General features: G+C 43.1%; 1 protein-coding gene across 24 annotated transcripts in view; it reads right to left on the reverse strand.

Annotated features, from left to right (window-relative positions):
* The window catches only part of JAKMIP3 (Janus kinase and microtubule interacting protein 3), a 248,090-nt gene that overhangs the window by 26,359 nt on the left and 200,896 nt on the right, over positions 1 to 20,835 (reverse strand). For 14 of the 24 annotated variants that reach the window (XM_053310606.1, XM_053310607.1, XM_053310604.1 and 11 more), the window contains 2 exons: positions 18,497 to 18,538; positions 16,182 to 17,433 (listed from right to left, as the gene is read on the reverse strand). In XM_053310606.1, the coding sequence (XP_053166581.1) occupies positions 17,185 to 17,433; positions 18,497 to 18,538 (291 nt within the window). In that variant the 3' untranslated portion in view covers positions 16,182 to 17,184. Of the gene's footprint in view, positions 1 to 16,085; positions 17,434 to 18,496; positions 18,570 to 20,835 lie in introns of those variants that run through there. The other 10 variants (XM_053310626.1, XM_053310625.1, XM_053310624.1 and 7 more) reach the window with 3 other exon arrangements.

Genomic DNA, 20,835 nt, shown 5'->3' on the forward strand with positions numbered 1-20,835 from the left:
GTAAGAAATGAGAGCACCATCCCCTGGGGACTTCTAGTCTTTAAATTGTATACTTACACAAGAGCTCTAATATGATCCAATTCAGAGTCTATTTATTTCAGAGTGGTATACATAGGAAATATTCCTGGTGGATTGTTCCCCTAGTTCAATAAGGCAATCATGTGCTCCTAGTTCAATAGAACTATTTTATTTTAGCTATGTTTGAATTTTTATACTGCTTTCCATCCAGAGATTACAAAGCAGTGATAGGTTGTAATTCTAATTCGCCCCTGTCATCTTTAAGTATCAATATACCTCTTCTTGCTGTTGCTCCCCTGCAACTGGTATTTAGAGGCATCTTGCCTCTGAGGCTGGAGGTAGCCTATAGCCACCAGACTAGTAGCCATTAATAGACCCGTACTTTATGAATTTGACCAATACCCTTTTAATTTAACTAACTAACTATCTAATTAATTACATTATACATTTTTTTACATTTCTTTTAAAGCCATCCAAGCTAGTGGCCATCACCACATTCTGTGGCAGAGAATTCCATAAGTTAATTATGCACTGATTTAAGAAGTACTTCCTTTTGTCGGTCCTAAATTTCCCGACCTTCAGTCTAATGGGATGACCCCTGGTTCTAGTGCTGTGAAAGAAGGAGAAAATCTTTTCTCTGTCCACCCTCTCTGCTCTATGCATAATTAAAAAGAAAAATCTACCATGCCTCCCCATAGTCACCTCTTTTCCAAACTAAAAAGCCCCAGATGCTGGAGCCTTGCCTCATAAGGAAGGTGCTCCAGGCTCCTGATCATCTTGGTTGCCCTCTTCTGAACTTTTTAAAGTTCTACAATATCCTTCTAAGATACAGTGACCAGAATTGAACACAGTACTCCAAATGTGACCTTTGGGGACAGATTTCTACCAGTTACAGGGCAATCTGTGAGGAAGGTAGGGACCCTGAATTCAGCCTCCTCACTGTGTACTGGTCAATGTAACCAGTTCTGGTCCTTCAAAGCAGTGTGCAGCTCACATTATGCACCAGCTTCAGTAGTCCGGATCTGAGAAACAATTATTAATTCATTTGTCTTGTATTTACTTCCAAAGATAAAACTGAGGTGGGGGTGACATTTGAACCTCTTCATCTGACAAACTGTAGTTCCTGGTAGTGATATACCAAGAGTAATTATCACAGCACTGGCTGTGGACATTCTCCTGCATCGAATGTCAGAAGCTGCATAGCAACAGCAACAACTGGTTGTATAGATATGGTGCTGTTCCTTTATACTGTTAGTGACAATGAGAATCATTCCACACATCAGTGCTGGCCTATTGCTATGGAATTAGGTTCCTGATAAATGAAATATGAATTTCAAAGCACTTTGTTTACTTAGAAGTGCCACATACAACAAATAACGGTAACTAGTTGGCCCGGGCACAGAGCATCTGTGCCCCTAGTTTGGCCCAGCTGCCTGTCAGCCACCATCAGGCCTCCTCTTCCTGCCGGTTCAGCTCTGCCGGCTGGCTGCCTCCTCCCGCCAGCCCATTTTCGCCCGCTCGCCCGCCTCCTCCTTCAGTCAGCCGGCACAGCTCCGCCTGCCAGCTGCCTCCTCCCGCCGGCTCTGCTCTGCTGGCCAGCCACCTCCTCCCGCCGGCACAGCTCTGCCACCAGCCTCCTCCTCCCACCAGTCGCCTCTGCTGGCCACCTCTGCCCGCCAGCTTGGCTCCGCCCACCACCTCCGCCCTGCCAACTGCCGGGCGTGTGACTCCACCACCTGCCAATCCCATGTGCGAGAGCTATGTCTGGAACTCTTGCAAGATTTCCGCCATGCATTTTTTCTGGCACATCTTGGAGAATTAAATATACAGATACTGCTCATATAAATTTTCCAGAGGGAGTAAAATACAATACAACTGATGCCAGGGGTCTATGCAGGATCTAAATTTAAACGAATGAATGCCACATGCTCCTAGATCAAAATGACTCTGCCTGAGACACAACTATCGATCCTATTTACACATCATCCATTAAAAAACATGACTCATTAAGAAGTCTGAATCACCACAATGCTGATCAACACAATGTCTTTTTTTATTGTTCCCAGAAGCAACCGTTCATTCATTCACTTGACACCACTATGTGCTTCTGTTTGGAAACTAACCTCCATCACAGCAGGGTTTGTCTAATCAATGAACCATGCCAAGAGTCAGGCAGGTTTATGTAGCCATTTCAGACTAGTCTTTTGGTGTATTGCAAAGCCTTCTTCAGTAGGGTTGCTTCTCCAAGTGGCAGGCTCTTGCCCGAAGACATTTTCCAAAGCTTTCCTAGCCTACCAACACAAATGTGACTAAGAGGGTAAAACAATAGGCTTTTGTCTGCCTGCCCCCATAGGCAAGGTTGTCCCAGCAAATTGCTGGCAGATGGGAGCAATCAATTCTTTACCAATAAACGCTATCACTGCCTCAAATGCAACAGCTGTGAAGAAGCTTAACAGATGTAAGTGCCTTTTAAAATGGTAATGAAGGTGGTTAACCCTTAGTCTATGCACGCACACACACACCAGACTAGAAGCTGCATGTGTTCAGCAAAAGGATATTGGATGAACTTCATTGTAATTAAAAGTCTCCTAGGCTCTACTCCTCTGCTACATATGCAAAAATATTAGGAGACTCTTGTCATATTATGTGGTTTTTAAAATTTATAAATGCAGCATGTCTCTGTGTGTTTGTGTGTGTGTTTTCCTGCTCTGCATATGTTATAGTGAATTTCAAAAGTCATATTGAGTGACAACCTCTAGGAAACTTTGTAAGTGTCTCGAGCCATGCACCACTGAATGTGGACATCCTTCACTACAACTACAACAAATATTTATATCCCACATTTAAACATGTTGGCCACATACATTCTTCCTACTTTGGAGTATACACCAGTGAGTGCTAACAAGCATGTTTAAGTGACCATTGACATTTACTAGCATACCCTTGAATTTTAAAACATTGAGTTGTATCCTCCTAAGCTACACAAGTGCAACAGTGCTCCCCTATAGGAGCTCCATTCCCAGAAAGTGCCTGTGCCCATTTCTTCCTCCCTGCCACTACCAAGGGTGGCTTTTCTCAGGAGTGGCTTTTCAGAGTGGAAGCAGCAGAAAAGAGGAAGGGGTGGGGAAATCACTCTTGTGAGCACTAACATTACTTAGAATAATGTAATCAATTGTCTCAATTCCTAGGATTTATCATATTTTAGATATTCATCAACCCTACTCAGGTTATGTTGAACAGATATAGCAGTGCACTTCGTATCTGTATCCTGTCTTATGAAGGACCTCGTCACCTTTAAAATGAACACAGGTACAGTCATTCATAAGAACAGCCTTGCTGGATCAGGCTGAAGGCCTATCTAGTCCAGCATCCTGTTTCACACAGAGGCCCTTCAGATGCCTCTGGGGAGCCCAAAGGCAAGAAGAGAGGAAGTGGGTGGAAAATCACTTGAGTGAGCACTAACATTACTTAGAATAATATAATACATTGTCTCAATTCTCAGCATTTACCATATTTTAGATATTCATCAGCCCTTTCCACATGTTAATAAGAGAGGAGGGCATGTCCTCTCCTGCTGGTGCTCCTCTGCAACTGGTATTGAGAGGCAACATGCCTCTGAGGCTGGAGGTGGCCCACAGCCACCAGACTAATAGCCATTGATAGACCTGTCCTCCATGAATTTGTCTAAGCCCCTTTTAAAGCCATCCAAGCTGGTGGCCATCACCACATCCCATGGCAAAGAATTACATAGATTAATTATGCAGTGTGAAAAAGTATTTCCTCTTGTCAATCTTAAATTTCCCGAACTTCAGTTTCATGGGGTAAGCCCTGGTTCTAGTGTTGTGTCTGAGAGAAATTTATCTCTGTCCACTCTCTCCACACCATGCATAATTTTATACACCTCTATCATGTCTTCCCTTATTCACCTCTTTTCCAAGGTAAAGACCCCCAGATGCTGTAGCCTAACCTTATAAGGAAGCTCTTCTGGGCCCCTGATCATCTTGGTTGCACTCTTCTGCATCTTTTCCAGTTCTACAATATTGTTCTTGAGATACAGTGACCAAAACTGTACGTACGCAGTATTCCAGTTGTGGTCGCACCACAGATTTGTATAAGGGCATTATAATATTAGCATTTTTATTTTCAATCCCCTTCCTAATGATCCCTAGCATGGAATTGGCCCTTTTCACAGCTGCCACACACTGAATTGACAGTTTCAATAAGCTGTCTACCACAACCCTAAGATTTCTCTCCTGATCAGTCACCAACAGCTCAGATCCCATATCTGTATATGTGAAGCTGGGTTTTTTTGTCCCAATATGCATCACTTTACACTTGCTTGCATTGAACTACATTTGCCATTTTGTCACCACTCCCCCAGTTTGGAGAGATCTTTTTGGAGCTCCTCACAATCTGTTGTGGATTTTATTACCCTAAATAGTTTAGAGTCATTGGCAATTTAGCCACTTCACTGGTTATCCCAACTTCTAGATCATTTATGAACAAGTTAAAGAACACTGGTTCCAGCAGATCCCTGAGGGACCCCACTTCCTACTTCCCTCCACTGGGAAAACTGCCCATTTATTCCTGCTCTCTGTTTCCTGTCCTTCAACAAGTTACTGATCCACACATGAACCTGTCCCCTTATCCCATGACTGCTAAATGTATTCAAAAGCCTTTGGTTGGGAACTTTGTCAAAAGCATTTTGGAAGTCCAAGTATACTATGTCAACCGGATCACTTTTATCCACATGCCTGCTGACACTCTCAAAGAACTCCAAAAGTTTAGTGAGGCAAGACTTGCCCTTGCAGAAGCCATGCTCCTTCATCAAGGCCTTTTCTTTTATATAAAGAAGAAAATTCTATATTCTTCTATATACTATATACAGAAAGGCCTTTTCTTCTACATACAAAAACATGTATGAGTATATAGACATCTGAACACAGGTACCACATAAAGTCTGAATTGTAAAACACGTATGGATCAGACTTTTCCTGGACATATAATCCATATACACCTTGTGAACAAAACCACTTGGGCTACCTTCATAATGCATAATACACACCCGCATTTAATTCTTATAGAACTTAACACTAACAAACTATGCAGTGACTCTCAAATAAAGCATGATATAGTTTAATAACTAAATATATGCATCACAACTAGTGAAATGTATCAACATTCAATGTATACAGTTTGATATTGCAATTTTCTTTAACTATGGCTATTTCCCTCCCATTTGACACAAATTATGTTCAGTTGAATGAACTGATCAAGGTCTGTTTGCCATTGACATCTTAACTGACCACTTTAATAAGGCAGAATTTTAAATTACTTGGTAAAGCCCAGCAGGGACATTTTTCAAATTGTTTGCCAGTGGGAATCACGGAAACAGTAATGAGAAACCTCTTTCTTTATGAACTGAAGCGCCACTATAACCAACCAACTTCCCAGCTGTGCTGCAAAAGCTACATTGGGTTTAAGCTCCAACCATGATGTCATTATTCCTGCCTCAGGAACTTCATCTAATCTCATCACAGGAGGTTGTAAATTCAGACTGGCATTGTCAAGTCAAAGCAATTCAGATTTTATGAAACAGCTGAAACATTGAAGCAGAAGTACCAGATACCCCCCACGTTTAAATATCCAGGCAATTATTTGTCCAGGATAAATCTCCACTTCCATATTAATTTTTGCCTAGAATGTCAACACTTCTTTTAAAAAGAAAGAAAGTAATTTGGGTTAAAAGGTAGTTATTTTGCATTTCTCAATTAAATATCTATCTATCTATCTATCTATCTATCTATCTATCTATCTATCTATCTCAATAAGCACTACAGGCAATGGCAGCTTGCTGTATTTAATTGAAAGCAATGCTAACACATCTTTTAAATCTGAGTGTACTGCACCAGGATTGGAATCTGACAAGATTTTGGTTCTGGTGTCCTAATACAACAGAAATATTCTATATTCCAGTTATAAGATATCGATAGTAAGACCATAAGATGAAGATTGATAATTTCCTTCCTCTGCAGATTCGTTTAGCTCCTTCTTTGTTGATTTTTAAGTCTCTATTGAAGACTTTTCTCTTTCGCCAGGCTTTTACCTTGTAGTTTACCTAATTCCCTCCCCCGCCTTAGTTACTTTAGTAGTTACTTTAGTTTTATTTAGAATGTAATTTTAATGCTGTTTTGTTTTGCATGTTTTTGTACACCGCCCAGAGTCTTTGGAGTGGGCGGTATATCAAGAGTTTCAAATAAATAAATAAATAAATAAATAAATAAATAAATAAATAAATAAATAAATAAATGCTAATAAGAAGAAAGCAAAAATGGCATATACTTCCAACTGTAACAGCATCTGTTAAATTGTGAGTTATATTACGATAAGTGATATATAAATATATCAGTTTTTATACAAAAACCTACCTGTAACTTTGGTTCTTCTAGCAGTCTTCTGTCCTTTTACACCAATGGGCCATGTGCCTGCGCTGAGACCTCATCGGAACCTAACAAGCTCAATTCTCCTGTTTTAGGCGAGAACCCTGCCCCCAGCCGCTATATGCAGCTGCGCCACTCCACATCCCCTCAGTCACGGAGTCCACCTTCAGTGAACCTTCAGGATGGGAAAGCGTGTAAAAGGACAGATGATCACTAGAACCAAAGTTACAGGTAAGTAACCTGCAGTTCTTCGACGTGGTCTCTGTCTTTTACACCAAGGGGCGCATAACAAGCTAGCACCAAAGGAGGAGGGAACAAATGGAAACAAGGATGCACTCTGCAAAAATAGAATAGAATAGAATAGAATAGAATAGAATAATCTTTATTACGATCATAGATCAGATTGGACAATAGTCAGTACAGCAAAAACATTACATAGGACTCAAATGTGTAAAACAAACAATGTAGCAAAACCTAGCCACATTGAAGGTAATCTCTTTGGAAAAGTTAGATAACAAAAACTCTAAATAAAATTCATCAAAGTGACCCGGAAACTTCCTCAAAAGAGGGGAAATTAGTTTTGAACGAGCATCACTATAAGATTACAATATAAAATGACATGAGGGGTATTTTCTACGACGCCCATTCCATAAGGGCAAAATCTTAAATTAAATGGAATCCCTTTATATCTACCTTCCCTAACTGCCGTCAGAAAGGTGTTTAGGTGAGTAAGAGTAAATGGACACCTGTCGTAAATCTGTTGGCTTGGCTGATCCGACAGGATTTACAATCCCTTCAGCTCTACTTCTGTGAGTCAAACAGAAAGTCTAGAGATAAGAATAGCAGCTTAGCTGCATGAACGAAAGCGAAAAATGACTCACAAAGAAAAGTAGCATAAACAAAATAAAGCCCCTTGAACTAAACTAGGTACCCCGCTCTATGATAACTGAATAATAACTGAAAATAACGGAACAAGGAATGAAAAGAACAAGAACAGGCTGAAACATGAAAGGTTGACCAATTCTTAAGTACAGACACTGTTTGCGATAGGCAACGTTGCTGACAGTGTTGACTTAGAAACCACGTCGGCTTGATATAGGGCTCGAGTTAACCAGCAGCCAATCAGGCTTTCCTGACTCAGCATTTCTATTGCCTCTCCTGATCTTGCCTCTCTTGATCTTGCACTCTCTTGATCTCTATTGCCTCTTTTGATCTTGCACCTGCGTGTCTCCCATTGAGCCTTTCTCTTGAGACGTCTTCTTAAAACAGGTGAAATTCCAACTTCCTCCTGATCAGTCTCCTCAGCCCTCATCTCTGCTAGCTGTTCAGATTCCTCTGTCTGCTGCCGTTCCATCTGCTGCCATTCCAGCTCAGCTCCAGAGTCTGTTCTTACAGCCAAATCCTGCTGCTGTGCCTCTGAGCCTGTACTCCCACCCAAGTCCTCCCGCTCCTCCTCTGACTCTTCTGACTCAGAGGTTTGGGCCATGACAACACCTAATTTTAGGGCATCATTCCTTGCTCTGGCATCATTTTAGGGCATCATTCCTTGCTCTGGCATCATTTTAGGGCATCTTTCCTTGCTCTGGCATCAATGGCATAATGATGAAACTGTTTTTAGTCTGCTCAGCGTGTCCGCCTGGACATTCAGGTTGCCCTGAATGTAGCCCACATGAGGTGTCACCACATGCACTACACACCAATGACACAGGTCAATCAAAAGAAAAAGGAGGCTCCGTGAAGTTGTGTCTCCCTGTCGATTTATGTAGGCTTTCGCCATCATATTATCGGTTTGAATGGCTAAGGAACAACCCGCAATTATGGGCAAGAAGCCCTTCAGGGCATAGAATATGGCCAACAGCTCCAAATAGCTCCAAATAGTTGAAGTGCCAACCTCTCACTGTTGACATCCAGTTGCCGCTCAAATGATAATCACCCAGATGAGCACCCCAGCCTAGCTCTGATGCATCAGCTGTAATCACCCAGCATGGTGGAGACACCTAGAAAGAAGAACCAAGGTCCAAATGACGAGGCTTGACCCACCAAGCCGCCGCTTAGCACTTAGCAATAGCAATAGCACTTACATTTATATACCGCTTTATAGCCGGAGCTCTCTAAGCGGTTTACAATGATTTAGCATATTGCCCCCAACATTCTGGGTACTCATTTTACCGACCTCGGAAGGATGGAAGGCTGAGTCAACCTTGAGCCCCTGGTCAGGATCGAACTTGTAACCTTCTGGTTACAGGGCGGCAGTTTTACCACTGCGCCACCAGGGGCTCTGCTTTGTGCACCAATCGGGGAGTCATGCACTCCAACTGAGCGGGGTCCCAAAGGGGGTTCAACACATCCATGAACCACCTCTGAATGACGCACATCTGAAGGAGCGCATGCAGAAGCACATAGGTGGTGGCAGCCATATGGCCCAACAGGCGCTGCACCAAATGCATTGTTTGCAGCCCTCCGGCCAGGAAAGTGGAGGCCAGCCATATAAGTGTCTCTATGAGCACCTCTGGGAGGAAGACTTTTTCCACACTGGTGTCGAAGATCAGCCCTATAAATTGTATCCTGTGGGCAAGCTTCAGCTGGGACTTCTTGAAGTTGATCTGGAAGCCCAGGTTCTGCAAAGTATCTATGACTGCACTGAGAGAGCTCAAAGCAGCCTGCTTCGAACCCACCAGGATGAGCCAATCGTCCAGTTATGGCAGAATTTGTATCCCTTGTTCTTGTAGAAACACCACCACAGGGGCCAGACATTTTGTAAAGACCCTCGGGGCTGTCGTCAGACCAAACAGCAAGGCCTTAAACTGATAGGTGATGCCCCCTATCTGGAAACGCAGGAAACAGTGATGTTGAGGGCGTATTGAGATATGGTAGTACACGTCTCTCAAGTACAAGGAGACCATCCACATGTCCTTTTCCAACAGGGCCAAAATAGTCGATACCAATAACATCTGGAAACGCTTGTAAACAAGGTGTTTGTTTAGGCCCCTGAGCTCCAATATAGGGTGCTGACCGCCGTCCGGTTTTGGAATAAAAAAATAATGGGAATAAAAACCAGGATTTGTCACATTGCTGACCCTCTCAATCACATCTTTCAAGAGGATATCAAAGACCTCCTGATCCAAAGCTGAGGTCGACGGAGTAGTCATGACCCCGGTCAACGGTGGTGTCTGGTGAAACCTGAGGGCATAACACATGCATATGACTGTGAGGACCCACTGATCCACAGTCACCTTGTCCCAATTCGCCGCAAAGGGAGCCAGGCGGGTCCAAAATGTCCAATAAGAACATAAGAACAGCCCTGCTGGATCAGGACCAAGGCCCATCTAGTCCAGCATCCTGTTTCGCACAGTGGCCCACCAGATGTCACTGGAAGCCACAGGCAGGAGTTTAGGGCGTACCCTCTCTCCTGATGTTACTTCCCTGCAACTGGTACTCAGAGGCATTGCTTTTTAAAAAAAGGTATTCGGATGCTGTTTCTGAAAGGCAGGCTTAGTGAGCTGGAACCTGGACTTGTATTGGGGTTGGAACTTGTTAATCCGAAAGAAACGCTCCGAAGAGGAGTGTTGCTGTGAAGGGGCTTTACGCTGTTGATAGGAGAACCACCTGCATTGCCTCTGCGGCTTAGGAGCAGAGGAAGAGCAGGACATAGATTTCGCCATACTCCTCAATTTTTGCACCTTCTGTAAGGTGTCATCAGTCTGTTCAGTGAAGAGGCTAGAATCTTCAAAGGGGAGATCCTCAGTCCTAGCATGGGCCTCATAGGTCAGCCTGGAGGAACGCAGCCAGGCATGCCGCTTGAGAGCCATGGGCATGGCCATCATCTTTGCTGCGGACTCCACAGAGTGTCTGGCTGAGTAAAGCTCCTGCTTTGCTACCTGTACAGCCTTGCGCAGGAAGGCCTTCACCGGATCACACTTATCCTGGGGCAAGAGGTCCAAAAAGGGGGCCACCTTTTCCCACAAAAAATGGTTTTACCTGGTGATATGGGCCTGGTAGTTTGCAACCCGCAAATGCAAAGCAGATACCGAGCAGAGTCTCCTTCCAAAGGAGTCCAGTTTCCTGCCCTCTTTATCACCTGGTGCAGAGTGACTGCGACCCTTATACTTCTGCAGGGATGCCTCCACGACAATAGAATTAGGGGTAGGGTTATTCTTCAAGAAGGCTGTATCCTCCTGCATCTGCACTCTATAGAAGTTCTCCAAACACCTGTTGGGTTGCAAAAGAGTTGCCGGTTTTATCCAATGCCCACGCATGACTCCCAATAGGGCAGTGTTAAGTGGCAGAGACGCTGGTACCTTAGCCTTCACATCAATGAGGCCGAACAAAAGGTCCAATTCCCCTTTCTGTTGCATATCAAGGCTCACACCAAGGACTGAGGCCATGTGGGCCACATAGGTCGAGTATTGCTTGAGATCCACCAATGGAGACATGGGCTTAGGGACTGATTGATTGTCCAAAGGGGACAACCCCAGGGAGACTATGTCTGAGTCTGGAGAGCCAGGTTCACTTTTACTATCCATCTCAGGAGGTGCCACGAAGTCCTGAAGCAAGGTCAGAGGGACAGCTGGGGCTCCATCTGGCTTTCCAATGGTTCCGGTACCAACCCATCTGCCACCGGAGAAGGTACTGAGGTAGGTTTTGGTACTGAAGAATGAACTGGGATTTCCGAAGGTGATCTGCATCCCTTAGTGCAGTTCCAAAGGTCTCTTTGAGGAGAGTTAGAGTGAGGCCTCCCTTCCAAATGCGAATGGGCCTTATGTCAATCATGAATAGTCCCGGCTTCTCCATAAGCAGAGTCCTCTCTGAGATCCATACCGGGGCTTCCCATAGTCCAAACGATAATCAGAGGGATACTGTCTATAAACGATGGTGTCCTGGCACCAATCTATGTAGGGGGAGGGTTCGCCCTCTTCATCAGCAGAACCTCATGCAGAGACACTGCATCAATCAGTGTACAAAGGCCCACGTCGATCCCAGTCTTTTCCATATCTGAATTTGGAGAAGCACTCCTCCGAGTCCCAATGTGCAATCTGATCCCCAAGGAGAGGCTGCTCCACATGGCGCATGGGAGATGAATGACGTTGAGGCAGCCACGATTCGCAGTGGGCTTGTCCAGTGAATAGAGTTTTGTAGTCCCGTTTGTCGGCCACTACCGATAGTTCCTGCCCCGCGAAGGTACGGTCAGGCGTCTGACTAGGATACATCGAGGCAACCGGAGAACTAGGAGGAAGGCGAGGGTCAGCAGAGCTCGGTATCAGAGGAGCTTGTACCATGGCTGGACGGCCTTCTGACACTTGGTCCACGATTGTCGCACCATGCCCTAAAGACGCCAATTTTGGCTTCTTAACTAGAGGGGCCTCCGAAGAAGAAATTGGTGGGGGCTTCTTCTTCTTCTTGGGGATAGGCAGAAGGTGTTGCCCTGCTGGCAGATGTGGAACCAGCTTCAGCTTCTTCTTTTTCTTCGGTAGTGGTACCTAAGGGAGCGAGGGGAGGTCTGGTACCATAGGTACAGTTCGCTTAGGCAAGTCCTCCAGCAGCATCGAAAGGGCCAAAACCACTGATAAGTCAGAAACAGGCGTTGACAACACCGGTACAGAGGCTGGGAGTTCTGGCACCAGAGGAGTGGAGTCCGAGCACTCTGATTGCATCGAAGAAGCCATTTTAAAAGATTGCTTCAACAACAAGGCCTCAGAAGAATGGAGGGCCAAGTCCCACAGGGCAGCCCGCAAACGAAAAGGCTCTTTCGAGCCTGCTTCATAAACCTCTGGCAATGAATACAAGTCTCAACAGTGTGGGATTCCCCCAGGCAGAGAAGATACTCAATAGGAGTATCGGGGGAAGGGATCTCAGATCCACAGCGAACACATTTCTTAAAGTTTTATTTATTGTTACATTTATATATACAGCCTTTCATTAAAAACAATCCCAAGTTCTTCGTGCCCGGCACAGAAATCTTTTGACCAGTTGGCCACAAAGCCCCGTCCTGGCCAGGATCGGAGCCACGGAGATGGGGGGTGGACCGTAAAAATAAAAATGCCTAGAAAAAAAATGCTACTGTGAGAAACAAATAAACCAATAATAGGTGTGAAACAGGGAAACAGGAGAAAAAACAAGAGGATTCAAGAATTAGTCCTACTCGTTGCCGAGTTGAAGATTCCATGATGTCTACTGAAGCACGGATGACGAAGACTGAGGGAATGTGGAGTGGCACAGTCACATATAGTGGCTGGGAGAGAGGTTCCCACCGAAATCAGAAAAATTCCACTTGTTAGGTTCTGACGAGGATTCTGCGCAGGTGCATAGCCCATTGGTGTAAAAGACAGAGACTACGTCAAAGAACTAAATATTTCCTTAAAATCTTGGAAAATATTCAGGACTTTAATTTAAACAGAGACTCTGTTTTATTTAAACAGAGACATGATTGTTGTGAAGCGCCTCAGTGTGGTCTGTGGGGAGAGCAGGCTTAGCCCGCTCTCCCCGCAGATGAGCAGCCACTTGTAGCTGGGTGGCCAGATTGGCCGCCCACACGGCTGCTGGCTCCATCACAGAGCCGGCGGGGGCTGTGGGGATCAGGGGCTGCACAGCCCCTGGAAGTTCCAGGATGCCCCATGCGAGTGTGCGGGGCATCCTGGAGAGACCCCCAAGCCCAGGAGGCTGGTTTCAGCCTTCTGGTCGGGGGTCTACTCATGTGTCACCGTGTGCTGCGGCAACACACGAGCAACCAAATGAGGTTAACGGAGTGCTCACTCCGTTAACCTCACTTAAGGGGAGGGAGAATTAGGCGGGCTAGCCGCCTTGGGAGCACTGGGCTCACCTGTGAGCCAGGTGGTTCTCATGATCCCTGGAAAGTGGGCTAAGCTCCTTTAGTCTGCTTTCCAGTGATCGTGGGAATAGCCTCCTTGTATTGATTACTTGATCTGAAGCCCAATGATTCATGAAAAGGCACCTTTGAAAGTGGTGTCTCTATTACATTTATCAGGGAGAGAGCAACTGTCCCTATTCAACCTCAGCACAGCATCCGTACAGCGGTTTTTTTGGGTGTCTACCTTGTGTTTCATTTCAGACTGGAAGCACTTTTGGGATGGGAACCATCATATTTTTCCCCCAAGAAACTGCTTTGAGATTTGTTGTTATTGAAAACTGATCTATAGATGATGATGATGATCAACTAAAGGATCTCTGATCAGTGGCTTGTAATATGAATCGAGTTACATTCTCCAAAGCACTACAAATGCTCCTCACTCCATTTATAGGGTAACAAAGAAAACTAGGGAATCTGTGTGATGAGCTACTATGCACTTCTAGTTTGGTATGTAACAGAAATCACAATGTGGAATGATTCAGAGCAACTCCTATTTAGTGGCCATAATTTGTGCTTATGCTCAAAACAGATATTCCTTTAATCATGCCAGTGCTGCTGGGCCCAAGACAGTGCAGTGTTGTTGAGAAGAGTATTTCCTAAACACAGGGTGATAGACCCATGTGGGAAGAACACGTATAAGCTCTTGAGAATCTATGGAGCCCAGAACACATGTGGTGATTTTTGGTGGCCATCACATTGCCAAAAAAATTTTTTGAAGTTGATCTCAGACTATGGTGGCTAACAATATTAACTGACATGCAGATTAACATAGCACTGGTCCTTCAATGCTGCACTACTGCTACAGAGAAAGGGTGATTTTTACCAATCTCCCCTTCCCTCTGAAGCCCACAGTATGTCTTGAAAATGTATCCCTATATGGCCCTCAAGGATTTATTTTCCATAGAGTGTGCACTTCAGCAAGAAGGGGAGATTGGCAAAAATCACTACTTCTCTGTACCACCAGGACTCTATTATAGGGATGTGCAAATTGATTTGAATTCGAATAGATTCGACTCAAATCTGGATGATTCAAGTGATTTGTATTCAAATCAAATTACCCCTTAAAAGCGCAATTAGATTTGAATTTGAAATGTGTTTTCAAAATTCAATTTGAATTTGATTTGAAGGCCATTTGGCACCTTTTTTAAACCATTCAGGCTCCCTGCTTGGTTAAAAAAGGTACCAAAAGAGGCTCAAACTGATTCAAATTCAAAATGAATTTTCAAAATTCAATTTGAATTTGAATCAAATTGAAAAGCTCTATTCATGCACATCTCTACTCTATTAGTCTAGATGTCAGCCATTATCTGTAAGTTCTTTATGAAGGATGAATATTGCTCGCTATTTTAAAAAGCCATTTTAGCTTTAAATAGCCATTAATGAAACATAGATAATTTTAGCCCATGTATAAGATCACACAACTCAAGTCTGTATGGAACTTTTGAAGGTTTATATCACGAGTATACAGTGGTCCCTCGACTTACGTAAATAATCCATTCCGAACGCACGTTCGGAGGTCGAAATTTTCGTAAGTCGAGGAGCGCACCACGGAAGTCTCAAAACACTCGTAATTCGAGGAAGCCGCATCTAAACGTTCGTAGGTCGAGTAAGCTGATTCTAAACCGGCAACTACTTCCGGTCTTTTTTGTCGCTCGTAACTCGAAAAAAACGTAAGTTGAGTAGTTCGTAGGTCGAGGGATTACTGTATAATACTTAGTAATCATTATGGTCCATATTCAATCATATTCTGAAAAGTTTCTTCCTCTCCCTCTCCCTCTCCCTCTCTCTCTCTCTCACTCTCTCTCTCTCTCCATTAAAATCCTGACAATTATATAGGAGTCTCAAACCCCATAACAAGAGGAGGTGAATGCTGAAATTCATATTAAGCTACACTTAATTTATATTTTGGTTGGAGCTCCCTCATGTGGAGGATCTTGCTGTGGGAAAATAAAATTGTGAAATAAAGTTCCATCACATCCAACACACATTCGCTTGAAGTGAGTCTATTGCTTTCAATGAAATTTTCTTCCAAGTAAATATGCTTAGGATCATAGTCTATGTGAAGAAACAGATATGAGCAATTACACTGTATTATTAAGTTTTGATGGAGAATGCAAACAAGAAGCTTCAATTGATGTATTTGTCTATAACCCTCAAGTTTAGCTGAACAGACAGACATCTAGTGGGATTTGTCATGCAAACCATATTATGTACGGATGCAGTCCTAACCATAGATACTTGAAAGCAAGCCCCATTGAAATAAGTGAGATCTTCCTGGGGTGGGGGGAATCATTAGTACAGAGCAGTACAATGAAAAGCTTGGTTTTAATCTTATTGGCTGACATCCAGATTAATTTATTGAGCAGTACTACTCAAGGGGTAGTCTAAGGACCATAGGTTCAAAAGGACTACTCAGGAGTAATTTAGTCTGGATGTCAGCCACTGACTTCTTACACCTGTTTAATGGGATTTGAGGTTAGGCTGTACATTGGTTTAAGCACATCTACACCAATGTAAACAGCTCTTGGATTTCAGTCTAATATTTTTATCTCCAAATCAGTAGGATTCAGTTATAAAGTTATGACTGGGTTTTGTTGTTCTTTTTTTTTTTTTTACAGAAATTCACTAAAATGAAGAGAATATACTAAATTAACAATAGCCTTCATGATTTACCTGGAAGACAGTCAACACATAAATAACCTAAGCACAAACATTAAATCATGTTTATGTTAAGCATTCAGGTCAAAATTGTGTATTTTATCAACATTCTATATAAAACAATATTTATTCACACAGAGAATATGGCACAGGAATGGTTGTTAATAAGCAGGTGGATATATGAAAAACCAGCTTCTCACCTTCGGGTAATTCCTTGAGCTTCAAAGATGTGCTTAACTTTGAGACGAGCTAGGGTGCTATCCTTGCTTTTCTTTTTAAAGACAGCAGCTAGGGAATACTGATGGGCCTTTTGTATAGCCATTTGTAAATCCATATTACTTGGTTGCCTTTTCTCTTGACAAATTTAAGTGGTTTGTTTCTTTTGTATTATTTCACTTTCTTTGCTTCTTAATTTACTTTAAACAAAATTCAGTCCATGAGATCCATTTCCACTTACTGCTTGTGCTTTCTTGTCTTGCAGATTTTCCATTCTCAACCATATGGATCAGAATAACTTTAACTTCCATTTTCTTTTAGCTTCAGTTTCTTTGAAGGCTGAAGATTTCACTAATTTCTCCTGATCCCAGAATTCAAGTGCATTTGATCTTAGTACTGTGGTGTTTTTCTGCTACTGTCATAGACAAGCTTCATGGCATTTTCTGAGCACAATGAAACTTGGAATCTCTGCAAGGTTCCAGTTTTATTGCCACACTTGCCCAAAATTAATGCTAGGAATAGTCAGCAAACCACCCTACATTTCCTGTGTTGTAGAAAAGAAATATGCATTTCATAAGTGATTACCACTAATCTAATTGCATCAACTGCCCCATTTATGATGACTGAAAAAACACTTTGGAACACAATCTTGGTTTCCATTCAACCACCCACTCATTAATATTTTCACCACTGACTATTCTGGAACTCTTTAAAATCTTTCTTCAAGATGTGTATTTAAGCAACTATGAATAAAGAGTACAAAGGTTGAAGTACAAAACAGGACATGTTCACTTCTTTACAGAAGCAGCTTGCTGCCTGCTTAGCAGGGAACCAAAATATATTCACTTCATCTGAATGAGTTTACTGCTTTTTACATAAAGCTGAAGTTGTCTTGAGCAGCAAAGAGGAGGCTTCCTTCACTGAAGCCAGTAATGGTTATTATTATTATTATTATTATTTTGGCTTTCTTCTTTGACAGTTCTAATACTAGTTTGTAAAAAGCAACACGGTTACACTTGTCAGAAGATCAAACTTCACTTCAAAATAAAATTCACGCAAGCTCTTATTTTTCTTCTTTATAAAAATGGTCAAAAAGATTAGATCTCCAGTATTTAATGTCAAAATACAGTATGTAGTCTGGCATCTTGAAATGGCCATGTCTTTCCCCCCGCCCCCACCTTGGCAACCATTGTTATGTTGTTCCATAAGAGAAAGATTTCTAGCTTCCTCTGTGGGCTGAAAAAAGTAAACAAACACAATAAGCTTAAGTTACTACAAAGAGGATCTGAAACAACTTAATCTATAAATATAGTATATAGAAGAAACCACTGTGGTGACTGGAAAGAGAATGTGATGTTTCCCATCATTTGCTCTGCAAGATAGCTGCTTCATAGCTGTCAAAGACCCCAGAGGAAGATATGCAGCCATGGCCTGGTGGGAGGCAAGCTGAAAAGTGTTGGCTATCACATGTCCTGATGATTTGATTTCACTAAGTATGAACACTGGTTGTGGTTAAATATTATGGAAGACAGTGGCCCACTTGCTATGCAGCACTAGGTATGTGGAAGATGAGCTGTATGTTTCCAGGGAGCTTTTAGCATATCTGTGCATGAGGGCTTCTCCTGCAACCATGTGTGGAGGGGGAGGGGAAATGATTTGTGCTTATTTTCCCTTGCTACAAAAGATCTTTCCACTTTCAGGAACATGTCCCTGAGGGCTGTGCGACCCTCAGGGATATATCCCTGCAAGTAGAAAGGTCTTCTGCAGCAAGGGAAAATAAGCACAAATCGTTTCCTCTCCCCCTCCACATGCTTGACTGTGGGAGAAGCCCTTACTGCAGATATGCTGAAGGCTTCCTGCAAGCACGCAGCCCTTCTTCTACCCACCCAGTGCTAAGTAGCATGCGGGCCATTAACAGTACAGTCCTGTGCATAGAAGTAAATCCCACTGTGTTCAATGAGACTTACTTCCAGGTAACTATGCATAGCACTGCAAAATTATTACAAGTGTAGACAAATTACCTGAACAGCAAGTATATTTTCTTTAAACCTTCCCCTTTTTAGAGGGAAATCTTGATTTAGTCTTTAATTAGAGTTACTGGAATTTTCAGTCAGAGGTACCACCTTGCTTTCTGGCTTTTAAGATATTTTGGTGACTCCATTACCAAATGAGTCCTTGCTGTACAAAATTGCATGCAATGTTATGCAGCCTGCATAATGATGGGATAACATCAGAGCCTAACATCAGAGCCAGACAGGAAGTGGGACAGAAACAGATAACAAGTTGACAGGCAACTTACCCCTTGCAGGTGGATGCATGTACTATGACCAAAGAATGAAAGCTAAAGAGAAAAACAAAAACAAAAATAAAAACTAAAAAAGAGAAAACAGGGGAAAGGAAAATGGAAGGAGAGATAAAGAAAAAGATTTTTATAGTATGCCTAGTAAGACAAGAGAAAAGCACAGCAATCTGTCAAAGAGGCATCAAATATGATGCAATGCACATTGATTTGCATTTCATAAGAGCTCATCCCTATCACCAGGAAATAGAGTTGCAACAGAAACCTGGGGGGGGGGGTAACAAAATGATGGGGAAACAGTTTTATTAATGTTTAGAGCCCTGTCAAATTTATTCTAAATTCATGTGAATGGTAAAGATTATTCAGTGCATCTCACCATTTTACACACATATACAAATCATCTGGTGTGGTCCCACACAGACTTCAAAGCCTATGTTGACTAGGATAACTGTCCCCCCATAATGTAAATCTACTTTTTTTGAGTACCCTGTTTACCATTTCTTACAATTCTCAAATAAAATTTGAACTAGAGATAGGTTTTGCATCTTAATCAGGCAAAAGAGCCAAAAGTTAAGACCAAAACGATTATTATAATGAAGAACATTACACTCCTTTACCTTATAAGAAAAAATTAACTTTTCCATATTATGCACCAGCAGCTAAAATGGATGAGATGAAATTTTCAGTTGTGCACCACTTTTAGGGGCTACATTGGGCCCATTTGGACCATGTGGAAAACATGGTTAAAGCCTCATGTCTGTGCAACACCCCTGATTATTCATCCCCCCCACTTTCCATGCAAGTCTCCTAGGAATATTACTTCTGATTTAGGTTAGAAACAAACTGAGATTGATTGTGATGTCTGAACTAACCAATCATGGCTTAGTATAATGATCTTTCTTAAATCTGCTTCAAACCTTGGGTTCATGTCCAGGTGTATTTCAAGCAAGTTGGTTAGAATAAACGAAGACTGGTCCTCTTGACTGTCAGGACTAATCTTGGTTTGCTTCTAATGAAATTTGAAGCCGAATTCTTGGGAGGCTTGCATGTGCAGGGTAGGAGGGAATATGTACTCCCATGGCTCAGGAATATTGTATGGAATCATATTTAAACTGTGGTTCCATGTGACAACTGAACTGGCCCATAGCCATGCCAAAGCAGAAAGCTGCTTTCAGTTCTGTTCTGAGTTAAAAAGCAAGTTGTGTTTAGAGGAACAAGGAAGCTGCCTTCTACCAAGTCAGATCATTGGTCCATCTAGCTCAGTATTGTCTACACAGACTGGCAGCAGCTTCTTCAAGGCTGCAGGCAGGAATCTCTCTCAGCCCTATCTTGGAGAAGCCAGACACGGAACTTGAAACCTTCTGCATGCAAGCATGCAGAAGAGTGGCTCCATCCCCTGCGGGGAATATCTTACAGTGCTCACACATGTAGTCTCCAATTCAAAGACAAACCAGGGCAGAACCTGCTTAGCAAATAAGATAATTCATGCTTGCTACCACAGGACCAGATCTCCTCCAAAGTTCCCCACAGGAAGGGGGTTCTTTTGAATCATGGAGGCTGTTCTCACAATCAGCCTAACCCAGCCAGGGGCAGCCCAGCCTGGGTTAGGCTGGCCGTGAGAAGTGGCGGGATCCTCATGGATTCCTCCACTCCCCACTTAAGCCTCTAAGCCAACCTGACTGTTAGCCAATGTTAAGGGTGCACTCACACCCTTAACCTGACTGCAGGGCATTGTGTGTCTTCTTGTGCTGGGTTCAGCCCAAGGAGACTCAGAGATGGGTGCACAGAGCACCTGTCTGACAGGGGAATCGCCCAATGCAACACCTGTGCCTCTCATTGCATTGTGGGATGCCCGGAAGCCGGAACAAGAAGTCCCAGCCCCAGATCCCTCTGCCCTGCTTCATGCTTCACAGAGCTTAATGGAGCAGGGCTGCATGTGGGAGTGCTCCCACCACCTCCTTCTTGATTGTCTGTGTGGAAGGTAAGGTTTACCCTGCTTTCCCCACCCCTGCCCGCCTGCACACCCTGGCAATCATGAGAATTGCCTCACGGTCTTTGTATTATTATGCAGAGATCAGGAATGGCCTATTGGTGCACAGAATTTGACTCAGTCCCCAAAGCAATTTCATCTGCCCCCAGAAGCCCCACACAAACATTTTCAAGTTGTATAAATGGAGATTTCACTTTAACATAACATCTCCCTTTGGGATTTTGTACGCGTTTTTGTGCATTTGTGAAAGTGGTGCATTTTTACATTGAACATATATGCTCTATAACTAAGAAACCCTTGCTCTCTGTAGGTACCAACTTTATTATGGAGCCTGATCACTTCTGGCTCT

This window comes from Hemicordylus capensis, chromosome 3, assembly GCF_027244095.1.
Source record: "Hemicordylus capensis ecotype Gifberg chromosome 3, rHemCap1.1.pri, whole genome shotgun sequence".
Taxonomy (NCBI): Eukaryota; Metazoa; Chordata; class Lepidosauria; order Squamata; family Cordylidae; genus Hemicordylus; species Hemicordylus capensis.